This window comes from Tyto alba, unplaced genomic scaffold, assembly GCF_018691265.1.
Source record: "Tyto alba isolate M040663 unplaced genomic scaffold, T.alba_DEE_v4.0 Super-Scaffold_14, whole genome shotgun sequence".
Taxonomy (NCBI): Eukaryota; Metazoa; Chordata; class Aves; order Strigiformes; family Tytonidae; genus Tyto; species Tyto alba.
Window position 1 is genome coordinate 56,080,968 of NW_024881276.1, and position 18,709 is coordinate 56,099,676.

The window sequence follows — 18,709 nt, forward strand, 5'->3', positions numbered from 1 at the left end:
CACATTTAAACATTAAGTATTGAAAGCTTATCCAAGCGAGACAAAGCCGCTCTTGCTCACACCCATATGTTCTGGAACTGATCAGAGACTGAAGCTCATTTTAACATCAGTTAGGCACCAAAGGGGGAATGAAAAAATGCATCACTCGTAATGCAGTAACTCAATGGCATCTCCTTGCATTTTCCAAAACCAAGCTTGGTTCAAGGGCTGAAAGGAGCCAGAAATAATTCCCTCACCTCTCACCCTGGCTCAGTTTTGGGTAAGAATCTGGAAGAGAAGTTTTGGATAACAAGAGCTGTTGGTACTGTGAGCATCTTCCTTTATTCCGCACTGTTCCTGATGAACGCTATTCTTGTCTATCCTCCGGCCCTCTGTACCCAGAAAAGCATGTCTTTATCTGCTCTACCCCTACTACCAAAGCTTCCAGGTTTGAATTTTGCTCCCGCTTACAGCCCTCTCTCTTCTACCATTCATTGGCAGACTCCAGTTGTTCCAATACAGTCAGTTTTGCTCTCAGACTAGTTTTTCCAACCTTCCCCTCCTCTGTTTCAAGCATATTGGAATTTCCTCACGTGCTTTCTCCACTCCGTCTTTGACCTTACTCCCTTACCCCATTTGTTCCCTCTGGTCTCCTTTTTCATTTCTCTGCCATGCTTCTTCCCTCCCAGCTGTTTCTTTGGATGCATTATCATTAGCTTCTATCAATAACGTAAGGTTGGGCCTGGTCCCAAAACCAGAATCAACTGAAATTGCTACTGGTGACTTGTAAGAGGCAGCCTTTTCCATGAGCCAGTAATGAACCATGTCTCATGGTGTGCAAAGGGAATGCTGTGCTATTGCATATTCTCCCTTCTAAATCAGAGACTATAAAATGAGGATTGCAGTTGTACAGAAAGTCTTTGTAGCGCTTTTTTTTTTTTTTTTCTCCTTGGTTTTTTTTTTTTTTTTTTTTTTTTTGCAAGATTAGCAGAACTAAAGACAGAGTCCTGGCCAAATTCCAGTTTAGGGTAATCTCTTCTGCTATTTCAGATAGATGCTTCATTGTTTTTCCATTTCATAGACCCAGAGGTTAGGTGGTAAATAGCTGTCATGTTCCCTTCAAAGCTAAAACATCACGTATTGGGTCAGAGGCCTCACTGACTCAGAAGGCAGTGCTATCAACCTTCCTCTCTAGGTATATAATGCCACTCTGGTGTTCCTCACACCTCCCTCTGAGGCTTTGGAACAGGGCCTGCCTGAGATAGGTAAGCTGGGCAAGCGCCATCCTTTTCTGCCCTCATTGTCATCCTATGCATCATTCCCCACAGCTTCAAGAGCCCACTTTTCAGTCCTGGGTGATGAAAACAGTTGAGACCTTCCACATTTAATAATGATAATAAAACCAATAATAATAATAATAATAAATAGTAAGAACTCTGTACCAAAAAGAAGACAACACCATCATCATTTAACCACTGAGAGGAGTAAGATGTGGAAAAAGGAGGAGTGGCTTAAGGTCTCACTGAGTCAAGCAGTGGCAGAAGCAGAGCTTGCCATAGCCTGTGGCATGCCACGGGTGTGACTTCTGAACCATCCTTTGCTCTACGCAATTCAAACTCCAATCTGAGCCACTCAGCCTTTGTATACAAACACCGGAATGTAAAGAGCAAAGTAAAAGGTGTGCTTTTAAGCTGCTTACGTCTCTGCCAGGTCACCAAACCGGATGCAGGCTAAAGGAAGACAAGCTGAGGGTGCAAAATCTGATTTCACACGTGAACGTCCATGCTCTCTTTCAGCCACCAGTACTGCCTCGTCACAGGGCGTGGAGTGGACGGCACTGCCCCGGGCACGTGTGGAGCTCTTCCCAATATTTCAGACAACTGCGTTGCTGGTAGCTCGCAAAAGCACTCAGCCGAAACTGCTGACACATGTCAAATCCCCCAAGCAGGGTTACTGGCCCAACCAAGTGAGTCTGAGGAGCCATCTGGCCAGGGATGCAGTGCCCATGTGCCGGGGGCCAGCCTCTTGCCCCCCGGGCCGGGATAATTGGACATTGTTTGGCTGCTGAATCACCACTCTGTTGGGCTGCGGGCTTGTCTCTTAGGGACTAGCTAATTAACATGCAAACTGCCAAGGAAAGAAGAGGATCAGGGATGGCCCTCACCCCTTCCTCTCGCCCATAATAAACAGGAGCTTTATGCGAAACCGCAACCCCCTGATGCAGAGGGGAGAATGGGTGAGGAAAGGGTGGGAAAGGGAGAAGCCCCTTGAACACTTCCCATTCAAACCCTAATACAGGAGCCCTCGTCAAACATGGGAGATGATTTTCCTGCCATACCCAGGTTTTTTTTTTTGCAGTCAGTTCCCTGAGAACTTGCAAGCAGCCCCTGAAGCCACCCGGAGATGCCCAGGGCATGCAGTACCATGCTTGCTGCCTTCTCTCCTTTGTCCCGCATCGGTCACGGTCCCGCTTTTCACCACCACAGCCCAGCCAAAGAGCTGAAAGCACTGCAGAGACAGGACTGCATTGAATGTCCCAACCTCCACACTGGCATCGCCATGAGGTAAAGAGAGTAGCACTATTGCTATCAGCCTCTTTTCAAGGAGGCAGAAGTGGGGAAAGGGACAGAAATACGCCACTTTACAAGATAAAATATCTTTCCTTGAGCACAAGTGTTGATGGCAGGTGCACCTGCACTGTTCCCTGAATCACAACTATACAAAATGTTTTCATATCCTGCAAACATGCTCTGTCAAGAGGCAGAACACATTTTTCTGATTTTCCCACTCTCCCAAAGAAAACACACGTCTCTTTCCCCTTTTTCTACCAATGCTCACTTAAACTTGCTTCACAGGTATATAATGTCGCAAAGAAAAGCCTTGCTGTCACCCTTTGTCCATCTGCTAAATCCTTCCACCATCCTGCAGTGAGTTCAAATCTGTAGTAAGAGATGCATGAAAAATCCAAAGTAGGCAACCATTATTAGGGCAGGGATAAGCCTCCAAAGCCCTTAGGATCCAGAGCTGCGGTTCACGTCTGTCTTTAATGCCCAAGAGCTAACATCAATAATTTAAAAAGCGCCTTACATCCTGGAATATTTCACAAACTGCAAAAACAAGACTCACTCCACCCATCTCTAGGCTGGGAGGTGGCAGCTGTTGAGCTGGGCAGAGCAACGCTACATGACAGTTTAGGACACTGAGTGAAAAAAAAAAAAAAAAAAAAAGAAACAAACCGTGGCTCCAGCTGAAATTGCTTCTGGAAAGGGAAAGACGCAGCACAGCATGTACACGTGTTAAAACTCCCTATCACATAGAAACAAAAGATAAACCAGAGCTTTTTTTAAAGGACTGGGGCCTTTGTTTTACCCCGTACCCAAATGGCAACATCTCCCTAAATAATGGCAAGGCAGCAACTTGACTGAACTGATACTTTGCTTGCCATCTTCTGAATCACCCCATTCCTGCAGCAGATTTTTTTGGGCAACTCCCATGCAAGCACTAACCAGACATAAACCTGCTTAGAGTGTAATTGCTGCAAGCACGGCTTAAGGCTGAACAGCAGCGCACTTATTGAGCTGCCATGGTTAGGAGCCTAAGTAGTATCCAGTTAATCTTCTCAAATCTCATTATTGCAGTGGAGTGACAGATGGGTATTTTAACAGGCTAGAAATGAGGACTAATTAGGACTCCTAGCCCTCCTTTGTATTTATTACACTGGTTCCTTCCCTGCCTCTGAAGCACGTTTGCGAGCAGTGCCGAGGGGCTGCCTCCACGGCTGCACTCTGCCTGCCACCCCGAGGACAGCGGGTACGGGGTCACCTGTGCCCAGCTGATGGAGCGACGGGACTGCAGGAGGATGTCACTCCTCACCTGGGTTCTGGCAAGTCCAGAGGGGGACCCCAGAATGAAGCTATTGGGATCCGGAACTGGATTTCCTGACTCAGTCCCCGTTTGTGGCTTTACGTGGCAAACCTTGGGCGGCAATATGTGACTGGTGCTCGCTATCGAGTCAGGAAGGAAGAATAATGGACTCAATAGATCAAAACCAGCTCTTCCCATTTACCACTCCTAAGCCTGCCTTAGGCAGAGATGCTTGATGTATTGACTTTGGCAACACGCGCATACTGCCATCCTGGCAATAAAATTATTGAAATGGAGGCAGGGGGGAAAAGCCAACAAAAAACCCCAAGTAAGTAAGGGGAACTGAAAACACTTGAGAGAAGGGAGAATCTCCCATACCCCCCCGTAACACTTAGCCGTTGCCTCAGGCCAAACCCCACGATCCCTTTAAAGGTTCCAAGACATTTGTTTTAACTTTTTTTTTTTTTTTTTTTTTTGCTGCATTCCTCTACCTTGTTGTACTTTTGGTTTCCAGCTGGGACTGGAAGGGAGAGAACAGGATTATAGAAGAAAGTCTGTTGCTCTATTTTTCTGGCTTGATTAGAAGCAGAACATGCAATAAATCTCACAAGAGAGTTTGTTCTCATTTAGCCTCTCATCTATCTGAAACTACCTGACCAGAGCAAGGGTGAGGAAAATGCAATACCAAGTGGAGCACACTAAGAAGAAAAAAAGAGAAAGAGCAAAATGGTGAAGCTGTTCCCCTCTCTGATTCTGCATAAGGAAAGCAAGCAATTCAGCCCTGCTGACAGCTTATTTATTTCACACAAATTGCAGCACAGACACAAGGGATCCAGAAGGAGGCTCACCCTGCCTGATCACACCTCTGAACCTCTAAAGGTGTGACTGCCATCACTACCAGCAGCACCCTAATGAGAGATGAATAAAAAAACAAGCACTAGTTGCACGTGGAGCAAAGGGTTTTCTACAGGCTGGCTGGCCCCGCTGTGCTGCCGAGCTGCCTGTCTGCAACAGGCCTGACAGCCCCATTCACTGATGAGATGGAAAATGCAGAACACTAACAGTATCAAAAATATCCCAGCTGAAATATTCAGACCCAGATAAACACACCCTCCTCTTTTTTTCCCAGTGTTCTGGGTTTGCTGAATCAGCTTTTTTGATGAGCCAGTGAATATATACAGTGAGATCAGGCACAGATCTAACCTGGATTCTCAGCCCTGCATCCCACATGTAGAGAAAGTTTGCAAGCACATCAGCACCTTTCAGATAAAAAACAAACAAACAAACAAACAAACAAAAAACCCAAGGCAGTACCAGTGCTGCTGTGTTTGGTAAAAACCAGTAGTGGTACCCTTTAGATGAATTTTGTACTGGAGAATCTGACCTGGTCTCCTGTCTAAAGCTATTTTAGAAAACAAGTTACACGACTCAGTTACTACAGGAATGTCTTCTGGCCCTTTGGATGTTCTATCCCTACTTTAGAGATGCAGGTATAGATACAGATATAGATATAGATGATATAGATATGGTCCTCTAACCATTTCACCATGTGACAGTATTTAATGACATTACAAAATCAAACGTACACACATTCCCAAATGGGAGAGAGCAAAGGAAGGACATGAGATATAAAGAGAGCTCTGCATTTGGTTTAGGGTTTAGTTTTTGTTCTTTAACTGTTCTGTGCTTTACAGAACAAAGCCTCCTGTTCCAGATGATAAATCTTCAAGCTGCTCCTGGCCCCAGAGAGCACAGGAGATAATAGCATTTCCAAAGGCATTTAGTTAGCTGAGCCTTGAGTGTAGAAGAGGGCAGAGAGAGGAGCCGGAGATAAATGGCTACAAACCCATCTCAGCTGCTTAGGGCATATTTCTAAGAGTAGCAGCCACAGCTGAGAATCCTGCTTGGGGATGCATGTTTCCCCTCCCCTTGCCTGGTCCCCATGCTGGAGAAGGGTATGTGACACAGCCACCCCAAAAGAAACAAGTCCAGCCACAAGCCCCCAGTTTGGCGCACAGTGCCTTTGGGGAGCTGCACAGCCACCACCTGAGAAAGGTGTGTTGCTTCACAGCATAATTTATAGGCTTTCTATTAAGACAAGGCTCTGCACAGCTTTCGTAAGATGCAGCCTATCAGTATATTATATAAAACATACATTAATTCATTTCAGCTGGCCAGGAGCAAGACTGCAGAAACCATTAAAGAACAGGGACCCTTTATGAAAAGACAATTTATTTCCAGCATTAACCTGGGCAGAAAGGGTCCTTTACATTGTCCCAATTGCATGTTAGTTATTGACTGAAATTGCCAGCCTAGCCTGGGAGGCGAAGGCTGATTTCTGATGGAAACTGTATAAATTACCAGGGACATCAGAATTAGGATGAATGGTGCCAGCAGGTCAAAGGAGATGCTCCTTCCCCTCCGCTCAGCACTGGTGGGCCCACACCGGCAGTCCTGTGTCCAGCTCTGGGCTCCCCAGTACAAGAAAGACTTATTGGAGTAAGCCCAGCTCAGCGCCACAAAGACGATTAAGGGATTGGAGCATCTCTCATATGAGGAGAGGCTGGGATTGTTCAGCCTGGATAAGAGAAGGATCAGGAGAGATCTTACTGTTGCGAACGAATACCTGATGGGAGTGAATGAAGAAAAGGGAGCCAGGCACTTCTCGGTGGTGCCTACTGACAGGACAAATTAAAAACTGTGAGATTCCATCTGAACACAATACTTTTCTACTGTGACAGTAATCAAAGACTGAATCAGGTTGCTCGCATAGGTTGCGGAGTCTCCATCTGTGGAGATACTCAAAACTCAGCTGGACGCAGTCTTGGGCAACTGGCTCAAGCTGATCCTGCTTGAGCAGAGGGTTTGGTCTAGGTAATCTTGAGACTACCCTGCTCATCTCAGTAATTCTGTGATTCTGTAACATTTTCTACTGCTGTTAAGGCAACTCTTCCTATACGGACATTAAATCACATAAGTCAAAGTGGCCATCCAGCCAACCCAGCATTGCTTGGTAGTGGGGCTGTCACACACAGCATCAGCTGCTGGCACCAGCCTGGAGGTAGCTCAGTTTGAGCCTAGGCCAGGCTGCTGTTCCCAAACAGCAGGGCAGCACCTGAGGTGGAGGAACTAAAGGCACGTTCAAAAAGTATGGGTTTTCCACTGTCCCTTTTGGTGCACTGTTAAGAGCAAAAGTGCCTTCATCTGTCTGAAAATGGGGAATCTAATCCAGCTTCAGGGTCGTGTTCAAGGCAGGAGGGTGAGACAGAAGAGGACTGGTACTTCCCTGTCCACTTACATGGCACGTGCCAAAAGACTTGTAGCATTAGGGCCTGAACTCCTTGCTCTCACACACAATGATAATATTGATCTGGCACTTGAGTGAGGGTGAAGTTTAGGATTGGTGCCTATAACTTCATTATATGCAAGGGCCTAGACATTTGACAACAAGCTAGGTCTTAAGCCCATATTAAATACTTTCATATCTGCAATCACACTGGTGCAGAAGACCAGAAAGTCTGCATGTGGTTTCAGATAAATATAGAAAACAGAGGGTTACCTTATTGAATTAAGTATGAAAGTTAATAATACAGTCAGCACAGTTGCCCCACATTATTTAATTTAACACTAAATTCAGTTTATGTTACACTGTTCTGTGTCTGTGTCCATTGTAAACATGCTGCAGATTTTTGTTGTTGTTGTTGACAATGCAAAACACATTCACTGAAGTTATCAGCAGAGAAGCTGAAGGGTCTGGCATACGAACAAAGGACAGCTGGGGCTTGAGGCTCTGAGAATGTATGGAAAGTAGATACTAGTAGGCAACTAACAACACTACTTGCCCTTAAAACAACCAGCAGCGGAGCCAGTTAGCAGCCTTTGTATTGTAATAAGGTATCTGTAGGTTTCCATGTCAAAGCTCTTAGTGCGCCTGGCACCCTGTTGGTGGTTCAGGACTGGAGGCAGATGCTGGTAGCTCTCCATCCTTTAATCACCTCCCATTTATACTTCACACTTAGGAAACCCACATCCAGTGCGTATCAGAGATCAGGTCCAAACCATGATGTGGGCAATCTGACAGCCACCCCACCCCAGGCCTTACAGAGCAGGACGGGGTATGCCGTTACTGACAGCCTCTTTTCATTTCCCCTATTATCGTTAAAGGAGAAACACTGGAACATAAATCTGTGGCACAGCCCTGACTGCAGGCAAATGTTGCTGCTGTAGAACTGCGTCATATATGCAAAGCCTGAGTTACAGATGTAAGCTTTCTCGTATTTTGTTTCTGTCATGAGCTCTCCAAACTAGAACCGGGTCTACATCAAAATTTTGGATCCAAGCACTGCAGGCAACTGGGGACCTCCCAAACTACTTGTTCACCATGTCTACATCAGCCTATGTATGCTATACATTCACCCTGTGCAGTGCCAGCATTTCACCAACTGCAGTTATTTCACTGAACCTTTGAGGGCTGCGATATCACAAGCCATGAAGTCCCTACTCTTGGGTTTCCCAAGTTCAGATGAAATCAGCTGTTACCAACAAAGAGAAAACATTTGCTAAATCGAAATACGTTTTCTAATCTAGAATCTGCAGGCAAGACATGTGATTCATGCTGTTCACAGGGAGGGGGGGAGAAGGCAGGATCAAAGTGGGGCTTGGTGCATGCAAACGACACGTGTGCCTCCTGCAGTGCTTGGTTAGGGGAAATGTAACGCAGGAGGCAGCACGGGAGAGCTCTCAGCTAATCACACAGCACTAGCAATGGAAAGTCAATACAGAACAAGGATCTGAGCTCACAACAGCAATGTTTAACTGCAGTAACACAGTGCCACGGAGATACAAAAGCCCAGCTCCCAGGAACCAGAAACAGATTGAGGAAGTAACACAAACATTATCCAAGACAAGGAGGAACAGCACAGTAACAGAAGGAGACAGATGGCTTCTGCTCCCGTTGTTCCCAGTGTCTTTTTGCTCCCACTTTGTTGCCATAGAGGCTGATATCTGGGACTCATAATGTGCTGCTCCGCTTGTGAGAGCGGGTGGAGAAAAACAACCTTTACGTTATTAATAATTTCCCTCACACTGTCCATTTTGGCAGCAGAGTTTCCCACTCCCCTGTCTGCTGGGCATGCCTTGGCAGACTCTGAAAGTCCAAGGAGCTGTTTCTCTCCAACCCCAGCCCAGGTCCTCCACCTCTCAATTCATGCCCCCTCGGGGCCCCTCTGCGGCAGCTCTCCTCCACTGTACAATCCTACAGTCCCCCTTCTTTTGCCCCCAAAATTCAGAGCCTGATTGTCCCTTTTGCTCCCGTCACAAAGATGAGGGGATACAGCCTTGAGTATCCACACACGCTGCACAACTACGGCCAGGGATAGACCCCATAGTGCACAGGTCAGGGGGCTTCTTAATACATCAGCAGTGTGCAAGTGTAGAGCAGGCTGCAGCAGCACGTCAGGCAAAAAAAAAAAGAGGACTAACACATCTCAAGTCAGCCCAGGAGGCTGTTCTTGTCCCGTTCTCCTCCTAGCCCCTGCTGCTTCCTTCCTTGCAGGGAGACAAGTGTTTGCATAGTCTCAGAGCGAGATAGGTCAGCGAAGAGATCTGGATTGAAAGCAATTTGGCTACAGAAGAGGGAAAAGGTTTCTTTTCAGCTCCATCAGTTCTTGAGACAGAAATCCCCAGTGCCAGCTTCTAATTTTGAGAGTGGGATGAATGCAGCTCTTCATTCTTCTGCAGTAGATTAAATGAGCGCGCGGCATTTTCATTTTTCCAAGGGGGCTTTAAAAACAAATAAACAAACAAACAAACAAACAAAAACAAAAAACCAAAACAAATAAAAAAACCAACGCCTTGTCTTTTTCCTCCACATTGCCATTAACGATCCTTCAGCAGCTTTCCCAGGGCTTTCTGCATGTATCACCTACCCAAAAGTATGGGCACGCATCCACCTCGAAACATTAACACAGCAAAAGCACTTCAAAAAAAATACACTGAGTGGACACAAATGCATCTTTGTGTGGTATACACTTACATGCACCCTCATGCACATACCTGCATGCTCTTAGCCCACAAACACATGCAGCTGCACCTGCAAGTGTGAGGAAGAAAAGCCACACAAACCAGAAAAGCTGCTTCACATCTGGGCAGCAGGTTTAACAACTGGGTCCGAAGGGAGTCTGTTCTTGAAGCAAACTACTTTCTTCCTGAGTGACAAGTCTTCTCATCCATCTGAGTACAGACAAGGCAGCTTCACGAAGAAATGCACAGCAGCAAAATCAGGCAGAAGATAGCATGCTAAGGGGCTGTACCAAACAGCCAAGGAGTATTCAAGGTTACCTTTCCCTTGTACAAAGCACACTACCGCTGAATTACTGCTACTGTTTTCCCTCAGAAATACTTGCCTATCTTACAGTAAAGTCTTGACCTACTGCAGCTCTCAAAAGTGGTTAAGATTCTGCTTGGGAAGCCAGTGCAAGCCAGAACTACCATGTTTTTATGAGACCACCAACACTAAATGAAAACTTTCCTTACTCTTTCATTCAAATGCAGTTGCGCCAGGGCAGAAGCAGTCATTGCACAGCCACACAGCATAGAAGAATATGCTATGGGCTACCTATATTGTCTCCTTCCCTGTATTACAATCCAAGGGCTTGTAAGGGCTTCCTAAGAGGTCTCCCTGTGCTACATTTGCAGACAACAGCTCCCTTTCCCTCCCCAGCCTCAGGGAGTGCTGCTGCCCGGCCCTGCTATCTGCCATAGCAAGAAGGAGCCTTAAGTGGAGAGCACAAGGGAGTTGGTGGCTTCAAAGCTCCTCGAAAGAAGCAGCCCTATTTCTACAGCAAGTAACAAAGTCAATAGGCAGCATTAGACAAAGAGATAGAAAGTGCTGTGGGTGCTACAGCCTCAGGACAAGAGCCATTGAGGGAGCTGTGGGGAGTGTGGGAGGGGGTTAAGGGGAAAAGCTGAGCTCATTGCATCCCAACCAGACAACATCAGGCAGGAAACAGATGTGCAAGAAACCACAGAGGGGTACAGCAACATCAGAATTAACTCTCCAGCAAATAGGGGAAGCTTGGGCACACAGATCTGACCTGCACTCTAAGAACAAGGCATCTAATCTAAGATTTGGCTTTTTGCAGCCCTGGTAGCACCTCCTATACCAACATCTAGACACCATCAGGCTAAAAATTAAGGAAGTGATTCACCCTTTCTCCAAGTCCTACCTGGCTGTAAACAAATGAAGCCAAAGTATGTCTGAATCAGTAGCAGTTTCTATGCAAAAGACTGGGTGATCTTTTAGCAGCGCAATCCAATTTTTGTAGATGATCTGTGTATTTCCATTTTAAAAAGTGGAAGATGCACCTGATTGTGTACCTGAACTCCCAGTCGGAATCTCTCATAGTTAGAAGTATTGGGAATATTAAGCTCCATTTTGACTTAGTCTCTCTCACATTAACAGCTTTGACTTTTTCAGCCCCTTCTTACAAAACTTCTGTGACAAAACCAGAAGCAAGACTACTATTTGTGACTGTTTTCTTAAGCAGGTCAGACTGTCCTGCCCCAACTAAGGTTTGTGCACAACCTTGCATCTTGTCTTCTCCGCTGGCCCATCTGTCACTAGAAAATTATACTGTTGTTATTACAGGAACTGGGGGCCTGATGTGCAGCTGCCATTGACTTCATTAGAGACACTACATGCTTTTCTCCTCTGGAAACCAGGCTGGTTATCAAGAGACCAAAACGTAACTCTAATGTTAATCCTTCAAGGGTAATATCTGTTAGCTCCATTGCACCTGTACAACACTTTAATGAAGTTTGACACAGGAAAATGTTTTGGTAGAGGGCATTAGCACTAAATTCCTCCTGCATGGGTGCTTATCCATGCCTAAAGCCTGACACTGTTTCCTAGTGAAGCTCCCACACTCCAAAAGATCACTTGCCTCTGTGTGTGGATTCAGTGCTGGCAGCAACAGAAGAGGGACTATGTGAAATCAGACGACTCTTACTCATTGGTATTGCCAGCCACCATTCCTTCATGTCTTATGTGAGCTTTTCCTTGGATTCACTGCTATTAAAATCATTGTTTGAGAATTTCAGTGGGAAGGAAGAAAAGCTAATTTTCCCCCAAGTTTCTAGCCATCTTGCCAGGAGAAAGACTTGAAAATATAACTCGGAAGCACGCTGATGTTTCAGAAAACAGAAGAATAACCCAGCACTGATTTTATTTTATCTCATGATTTTTGTGGCCTGAGTCATGATTTTAAATGCTTGGGAGCACTGATAGCAGTCTGCCTCCATAAGGAGCATGACCAGTCCTTGTGTAGAAACTGCCAGGAGGAAAAGGGCAAATAGGGTCAGACGCAGTAGTGACAGGAACTGACTTGAAACACAGTAAATTCAACACATCTGAGCTTCGAACCAGCCACCAGACAGCAACATCTGTCCATCACCACTGACCTCGGTCAGATCTGAAGAATCAACTCAGGGCTAAGGGCTTTGTATCACATTTTTCGTCTCCTGAGCTACCCACCATACCTGCTAAAATCTTTCCATCTACACTGCTCTTAAATACTTTGTAGTTCTACTGAAGCTTTTATTGTATTATTGTATTATCATATAGCTCTTTATAACCGAACCTTAAGTACATCTGTCTGGTAAAGGAGACAGTGGGATCTTTTCACCTTCCACCGAAACACAGCTATCTCTGAAGCAGACCATAGCAAGTTGTTAAACAGTTAAATGACAGGAGAGGAAATGCTGATACCTTAAGCAGAATATAATTCTCTCCACTGGAATTTGGCAACGACACAGGGACTAAGGTCCTTGCAGAAAGCACAAGTAGCTCTTCAACAACCACAAGCATGTAGGGACTCAAGTTGTGCCTCTCCTCCACAGACCATCACAGAAGTAGTGCAGCACCCCCTAACTGTAACGGCCGTGTACTAATCCGCAGGATAAAAAGCCAAACTGAATTGTTTCTCCTAGCCTTGGCCATCCCCTGTGCTCCCTTTGCCATTCCCAGCACCAGCAAAGCAGGTCTCTGCTTCACTTTGCCTGTGCGGGTGTGCAGGACCAGTCACACAAAGCGGCACTCCAGCATGGCACACAGCAGGCCTGGGCACGAAAGCACAACCGATCTGATTTGTGTCCTGCCTGTCCTACAGCCTCTTCTTCTTTTCCAGTTAACAATTCTGGGTGCATTTTAAAACATGCTTTCACAAAGATCCACAACAAAACATTTTCTGGACAGCAGCCAAAGTGTTCTCCCCCTCCTCATCACTCCCAGATACCATGAAGAGTCTTACATCTTTGTTGCTTCCAAGTAGGGAACAACCAGAGCCAGCATCCCACTAGTTAGACACAGACGACTATCTCAAGCAGAGAGAAAGTTACTGCTTTACATCCCTACCAAAGCCCCTGCTTGAAGGAGCACCGGCTTGTCACTGGAAATAATTCTTAGCAGAACGATTCAACTATCCCCAAATCAGTCATCTTTCATACCCCACATGCTCTTCTAATTTTATTTCATAGTTACAGGTTGCACGTTTGTGATTTTTGGTGACATCTGAACCTCTGTTTCTTCCCAGTATGTCACTTTGGCATACTTGGTCACACTCCTATTGATCCAGAGAGCCCTACTAGCAACAAAGTGAATATCTCTAATTTCTTCTTTCCCTGTTCTGATGAATTGAGTTGTACCAATCTAACTTAAACCTTTCCCAATAAATCTATAACAATTAAGTCTTTCATTTCTGGATCCCACGGCACTGGGCAACGGGATGTGCTATTCAGCAAATAGCAGTACAGCATAAAGGGAAAGGAACTTCATATTCTCCCCCACTACTCCTCAGCATGGAGAGATAAGTAGGTTGCAACTATGAACCATCCCACAAATGAGACTTGAGACAATGTCCTTCTTTCTTGTGCCCAAAAACTATTTTAAAAAACTCTGGGATTTTGGGTAGTAAATTTTGCTGTTCTGGCCTAATTCAAACTGCAGTAACTATGTTTCTCCCTTTAAAATCCCCCTTGCTGCTTCAACTGAATATACTGCCTGTGCCTGCCTTCCCTGCATTGTTTTCCAGTGTTCCTGTAAACAGCTGTAAATTGTTCCTCCCCGCGGCAGCTCATGTTAGCACTGGATGGAATTTACTCTCTGCATCTCACGCTGGCAAAGCGGTTCCAGTTCATTAAGTCTGTTATTTTTGCTATTTCTAGTCAATCTCCATTAAAGGCTATGTAAGTTAAAAGATACAGTAATTGTTATGGATGACTCACAATGAAATTGAATGACCGGTTTTCCCCCATACCTAAGTAAATGTACATATATAAGATTTTATCTTAGTGATATATGTACTACCCTTCTCACTGTGCAATGGAAAGGACTACTGTTATGTAGTCCATCCCTCTGCCAATGCAGTTCCACACTGTACTCCATCAGCCATGCTCATCAGCAAATGAAAGACCTGATTGTACCAGCCCTCCCCGTACAAAGCTGACATTGCTGCTAGAAGTATTTTTTTTTTTCCCCTCAGAGTAGCCTGACATTGCTAAAAGTTAGTTAATTCAAACAGAAGCATAATGCTAACATCAGGGATAGTAATAGACATATATTTATTTTTCCTCTTGCTAAACTACAGGTCTTTCTGTATGCCAAACTCACAACTGCTTCTCACCAACCCTCTTTAAGAAAAAGCATTCAGCTCCTTCCCTCATCGGGGACTGACCATTTCAAGCTCATGACCCTCTGATCTTATTGGAGTTACCTCTTGTCTGAACTACCATGCTCTTATCTGATACCTAGGGTCATGGAGGTCAGGGGGAGGAGGAGAGGAAAGATAACAGGCAGGGTAGTGAAAATATTATCTCAGCTGCCCCTTACACCTCACACCCATCCCTTAGTCTACCCTACAGCCCACTCTCTGTCCTGTCTCCATCCCACAGTGAAAGGACAATGTGGGAACTGCATTGGAGTCCAGGAGGGGCAGATGGGACGTTCCCAGCTCTTCTCTACAGCCCAGCAACGCTCTAGTCTCGTGGACTTCAGGAGGATTTTGAAGCCAGGAGGAGGCAACGCTAAGCACAGTTCTGATTTCCGAATTTGGCTCCCTAAAAGCCTGCTACTCCCTTCCACAACCGGGCGGATGGGAGAGGGCATCGCAGCGTACGGCTGACCACCTCTGTCCTCGCTTAGGCAGCCCGAGAGCCCTAGCCCAGTCCTTTCCCCACACACAGCACTACTCATGCAAGGGTCACACAGACGCGTCACCAAAGCAATCTTCCGATTGTTCATTCATTGTGAGTAACTGGGCAGTGACTCCACTTTCTGGGGACAAACCAGCTCCAGGTTGTCTAGACCTCAGCCTTGGGAAAGGTCCGTTTTGCAGTCCTACCGGCAAAAAAAAGAAAAAGGGGGGGGCACGCGTGCACTGCTCGTTCGCAACCAGAGTGAGAATAAAGAGGCATTTACCATCCTGCCCAGAGCTCTCCAGATACTCCGTCAGGTCGCAGCCGAACGCGCTCGCGGCTCCCTTCCTCTTGAGTTTCTGTTTGGCTCCCTTGTTCTTCATGAGGTTAGTCCCAAAAGAGGTTCGCCCCCCTCCTGCCGTGCCCCCCTCCCCCCCGGCCTCACGCTGGGCGACAAAAATCTCGCTCTTCTCCTCAGACCACCGCCTGTGTCCCACTCCCAGGGAGCAACATCGGGGGTCCCGTATAGCGTCCAGCCAGAGAAGTAAACATTAATCCCCACCAGATGTTGGGCTGCTCCTGTGGCAGAGGAAGGTCAGGGCGAGAGGAGGCTCCCCAGCCGGCAGCAGCAGCGATCATAGCCTGAGCCCGGAAGAGTTCTCATCAGAGGGAAGTGGGTGGTGGATGGGTGCCCGCATCGGAGCTGGCAAGTTGGGGGCAGATGATGGTGGGAGGGGGGGACGGGGGACGGGACGTCTTTCCCTCAGCGCAATCCCGGGAACCTCCACGGCCACCTTCTGGGTCTTGTCAGCCACACTGTCACCGCTCCCAGCAGAAAGTGTCCCAGTCTGGTTGTCCTTCTCTTGGCTTTCAGAGGAGACTGGAAGTTCAAACGGACTAATGAAAAGGGACCAGGGAAGAGTCGGCACAAGGCTTCTCTTTGGCTCCCCCCCTTCCCCTCCTCCTGCCTTCGGACAGTTAGAGGAATGAGAAACCAGCTTCCTGTCCTGACTCCCACTCGCTCGCTCTCTCCTTTCCCCCGTTTTACAAATCCTAGGATTATCCAGCTCAAAAAAATGCTGAAAGGAAGTTAGCTGAGGAGGGGGGGCGGAGGACGGTTTTTGGCAGTAAAGTGCATGTGTGTGTGTGTATGTGCGCGCGCGTGTGTGTGTGTGTATGAGAGGCTGAGGGAAGGCGGGGAGAGGAGTTGGGGGACGGGGATGGGGATGGGGAGGGAGGAAGAGGGAAAGCCTGTCCTGACAGTCAACAGATAACGGACTGCCTGAGAGGAAATCACTGCGAGCCGAGCCGCAGCCCGCGGCGCGGTCAGACGCTTCCTGCGCTGCCAAAGCTCAGCTCTGAAAAGGCCTGAGGAGGGGCCGGTGAGGAGGAGAGAGACCAAGAGCCACTCCAGTAAATCGCTGCCTCCGTTCATCGAGTCCTTCGTTGCAAGGCGCCTTCCTGCCCTCTAACATGAGTCTGTCACTTCAGGATTTGCCTTTCTCTACGGAGGCGCAGGCTGGAGCTACCAAAGTGCAAGAAGAGGGCAGAAAGTTGGGAAACTAAAGAGGGGGAAGGAGGGAAACCTCCAGCTCCCTCCTCCCCAGCAAGCAGAAACAGATGCTGTCCAGGTATCTAAATTCACGTACTTTCAAGTCAGCTCCCAAAAAAGTCTCCCCTTGACCAGTGAAGGGGTTTAGAGATAAGGAACATAAATCACCCAGTAGCAGCAAGAAGAGAAATGGGATGCATCTACCCTCAGGCTCTGAGTCTTGCTCCCCACTGCCTGAACACCTTTCTAGTCTGACTTTCAGTACATGCATATTGCTGCTCTAAAGAGCAGTCACTTGCACTTACTCCACATTTTTTATCCCAGAAACTCAGACCTCTTCACAGGGCTGGGTATGCTGATGGGCCACATGCTTCACCTAGGGAGGCAAACTTAACTCTGCTAAAGCTTCACTGCCCCCTCTTGCTCTGTGCCAAATATAACTGTAGAGGTCTGGGTGAAAAATAAACAAACAAATGAATAACAGGAAATTGCAGCTTTCCACCAAAAAATCAGACCAAAGACAAGGAGTGTGGTTTTGGTTTGGCGGAAAACTGGCCAGGAAACAGGGCAAAAGACTCCCGTAAGCTACCTCCCTCCTCAACCCTGGGCTCTGCACCCTCACATGGCAGAGAAACTCCATCTCCTCCCACAGACATCTGCAAACTCACCATTTCACCCCTTTATTTTGACAGAGTCATTTTTCAGAGAGATCGAGCCTCCAACTGTGATCCAACTGCTGCCAAAAGCAATTCAGGTTCTGTCTGTTGGTATGGTGACTCCTTTTTTATTTTCCCTCAAAAGTGTTGGATGTTACCACTTCACATACAAGAAAAAACACCGAGCCCTAGTGAAGGACCTTGAGCAATTATAACTCTCATTGTGCAGTTTACCACCGTAATTATCATCATTATCCCCATTTTACAGCTTGCTGGTTGATGGCTTGAGGGGAAAATGATTTGCAGAAGGGTGCCAGAGAGAAGTCTGGCCTGTCGGCTTCCAGCCTCCTGCTCCTGCTCCCAGGCTAAGGGGGAAATCTCAGCTCTCGCTGCCAGACCAGGGGCTGTTCTCAGGGACTCTTAGTGCTCACGGAACACTTAAAGCTTCCTTGAATTTATGCTGGGCTTCTCACAGCACCTTGATGTCGCGTCGGCACACAGGATCCCTCCCTCCCTGTACCGGCGTGCCGCCAAACCCATCGCGTGCCGCAGCGCATCCTGCCTGCCTGCCAAAGGGGCAGACTTCAAACGGGTCAGACAGACAACAGGACGCTCAGACCTGGATGTCTCGCCAGGCCATCCTCCCGCTGCCCGGGTGGCTGGCTGCCTTCTGTAGGGAGAGAAAGCCCTCTCCTTGCCCCCCTCGGGGAGGAGGTGCATCCTCCTGCACATGCCAGCGCTCTCCCTCAGGGCTGAGCCAGCATCACTGGACCTGCGACGGGCAACAGCTTCCCTGTGGCACGTAACCACAATGTCTTCTTCGAAGTCCTGAACTCCTTTCTGCAGACACCTCCCTCCCTCCTTGAGCCAGTCAGGACATTTAAACTCCCCACGCTGGTCTCCTCCACCCTCTACATCAGACAGCCTCATTAACAGGGTCTTTGTCCCCAGCCCTCGCCTGTCCCCTTTGCCTGTTGACTTGCCATGCCACACTCCTGCCCTCCCTCATCTTAGATACGGTTTCCCCACACCTCCCTTGCAAGCCTACCCAAACAGGATGCCTTCAGACAAGGATGGCTTCATTTAAAAAAAAAAAGTATATATATATATATATATAATTCTATAAATAAAATCAACCCCTGCATGTATAGTGCTTCCTCATGTCACCAGCGAGGGAGCTACGGCCCCAGGCACAGCAGGGAGCACCCTGGCATGGCTGCTGTGCAGCATGGGCCCCCTCCCCTTCCTCGCACAGCCCTGCTCCAAGGGGCCTTGGTGGCCCGTGGCCCCAGGGCAGATGCGCTCAGCAGTGCTGCTGGGTCAGCCTGTCACCCTCGCCCCTTGGCATCTCTCACAGGCCGATTGGCATTTTCAGCTGAAAACACCATTTCTTGGGAGTCCGCTCTGTGGCAGTTCCCTGCAGCTGCTGAGGGAGGCGCCATCTTTGGGAGCCGTGGTGGTGGGTCTC

At 47.4% G+C, this 18,709-nt stretch overlaps 1 protein-coding gene across 1 annotated transcript in view; it reads right to left on the bottom strand.

Annotated features, from left to right (window-relative positions):
• Positions 1–16,137, bottom strand: part of ARHGAP31 (Rho GTPase activating protein 31) — a 62,587-nt gene extending 46,450 nt beyond the window's left edge. Inside the window, exon 1 of the mRNA XM_033005149.2 lies at positions 15,317–16,137. Coding sequence (XP_032861040.2) covers positions 15,317–15,416 — 100 coding nt within the window. The 5' untranslated portion in view covers positions 15,417–16,137. The remainder of the gene's footprint in view (positions 1–15,316) is intronic.
• Between the last annotated feature and the right edge of the window lie 2,572 nt (positions 16,138–18,709).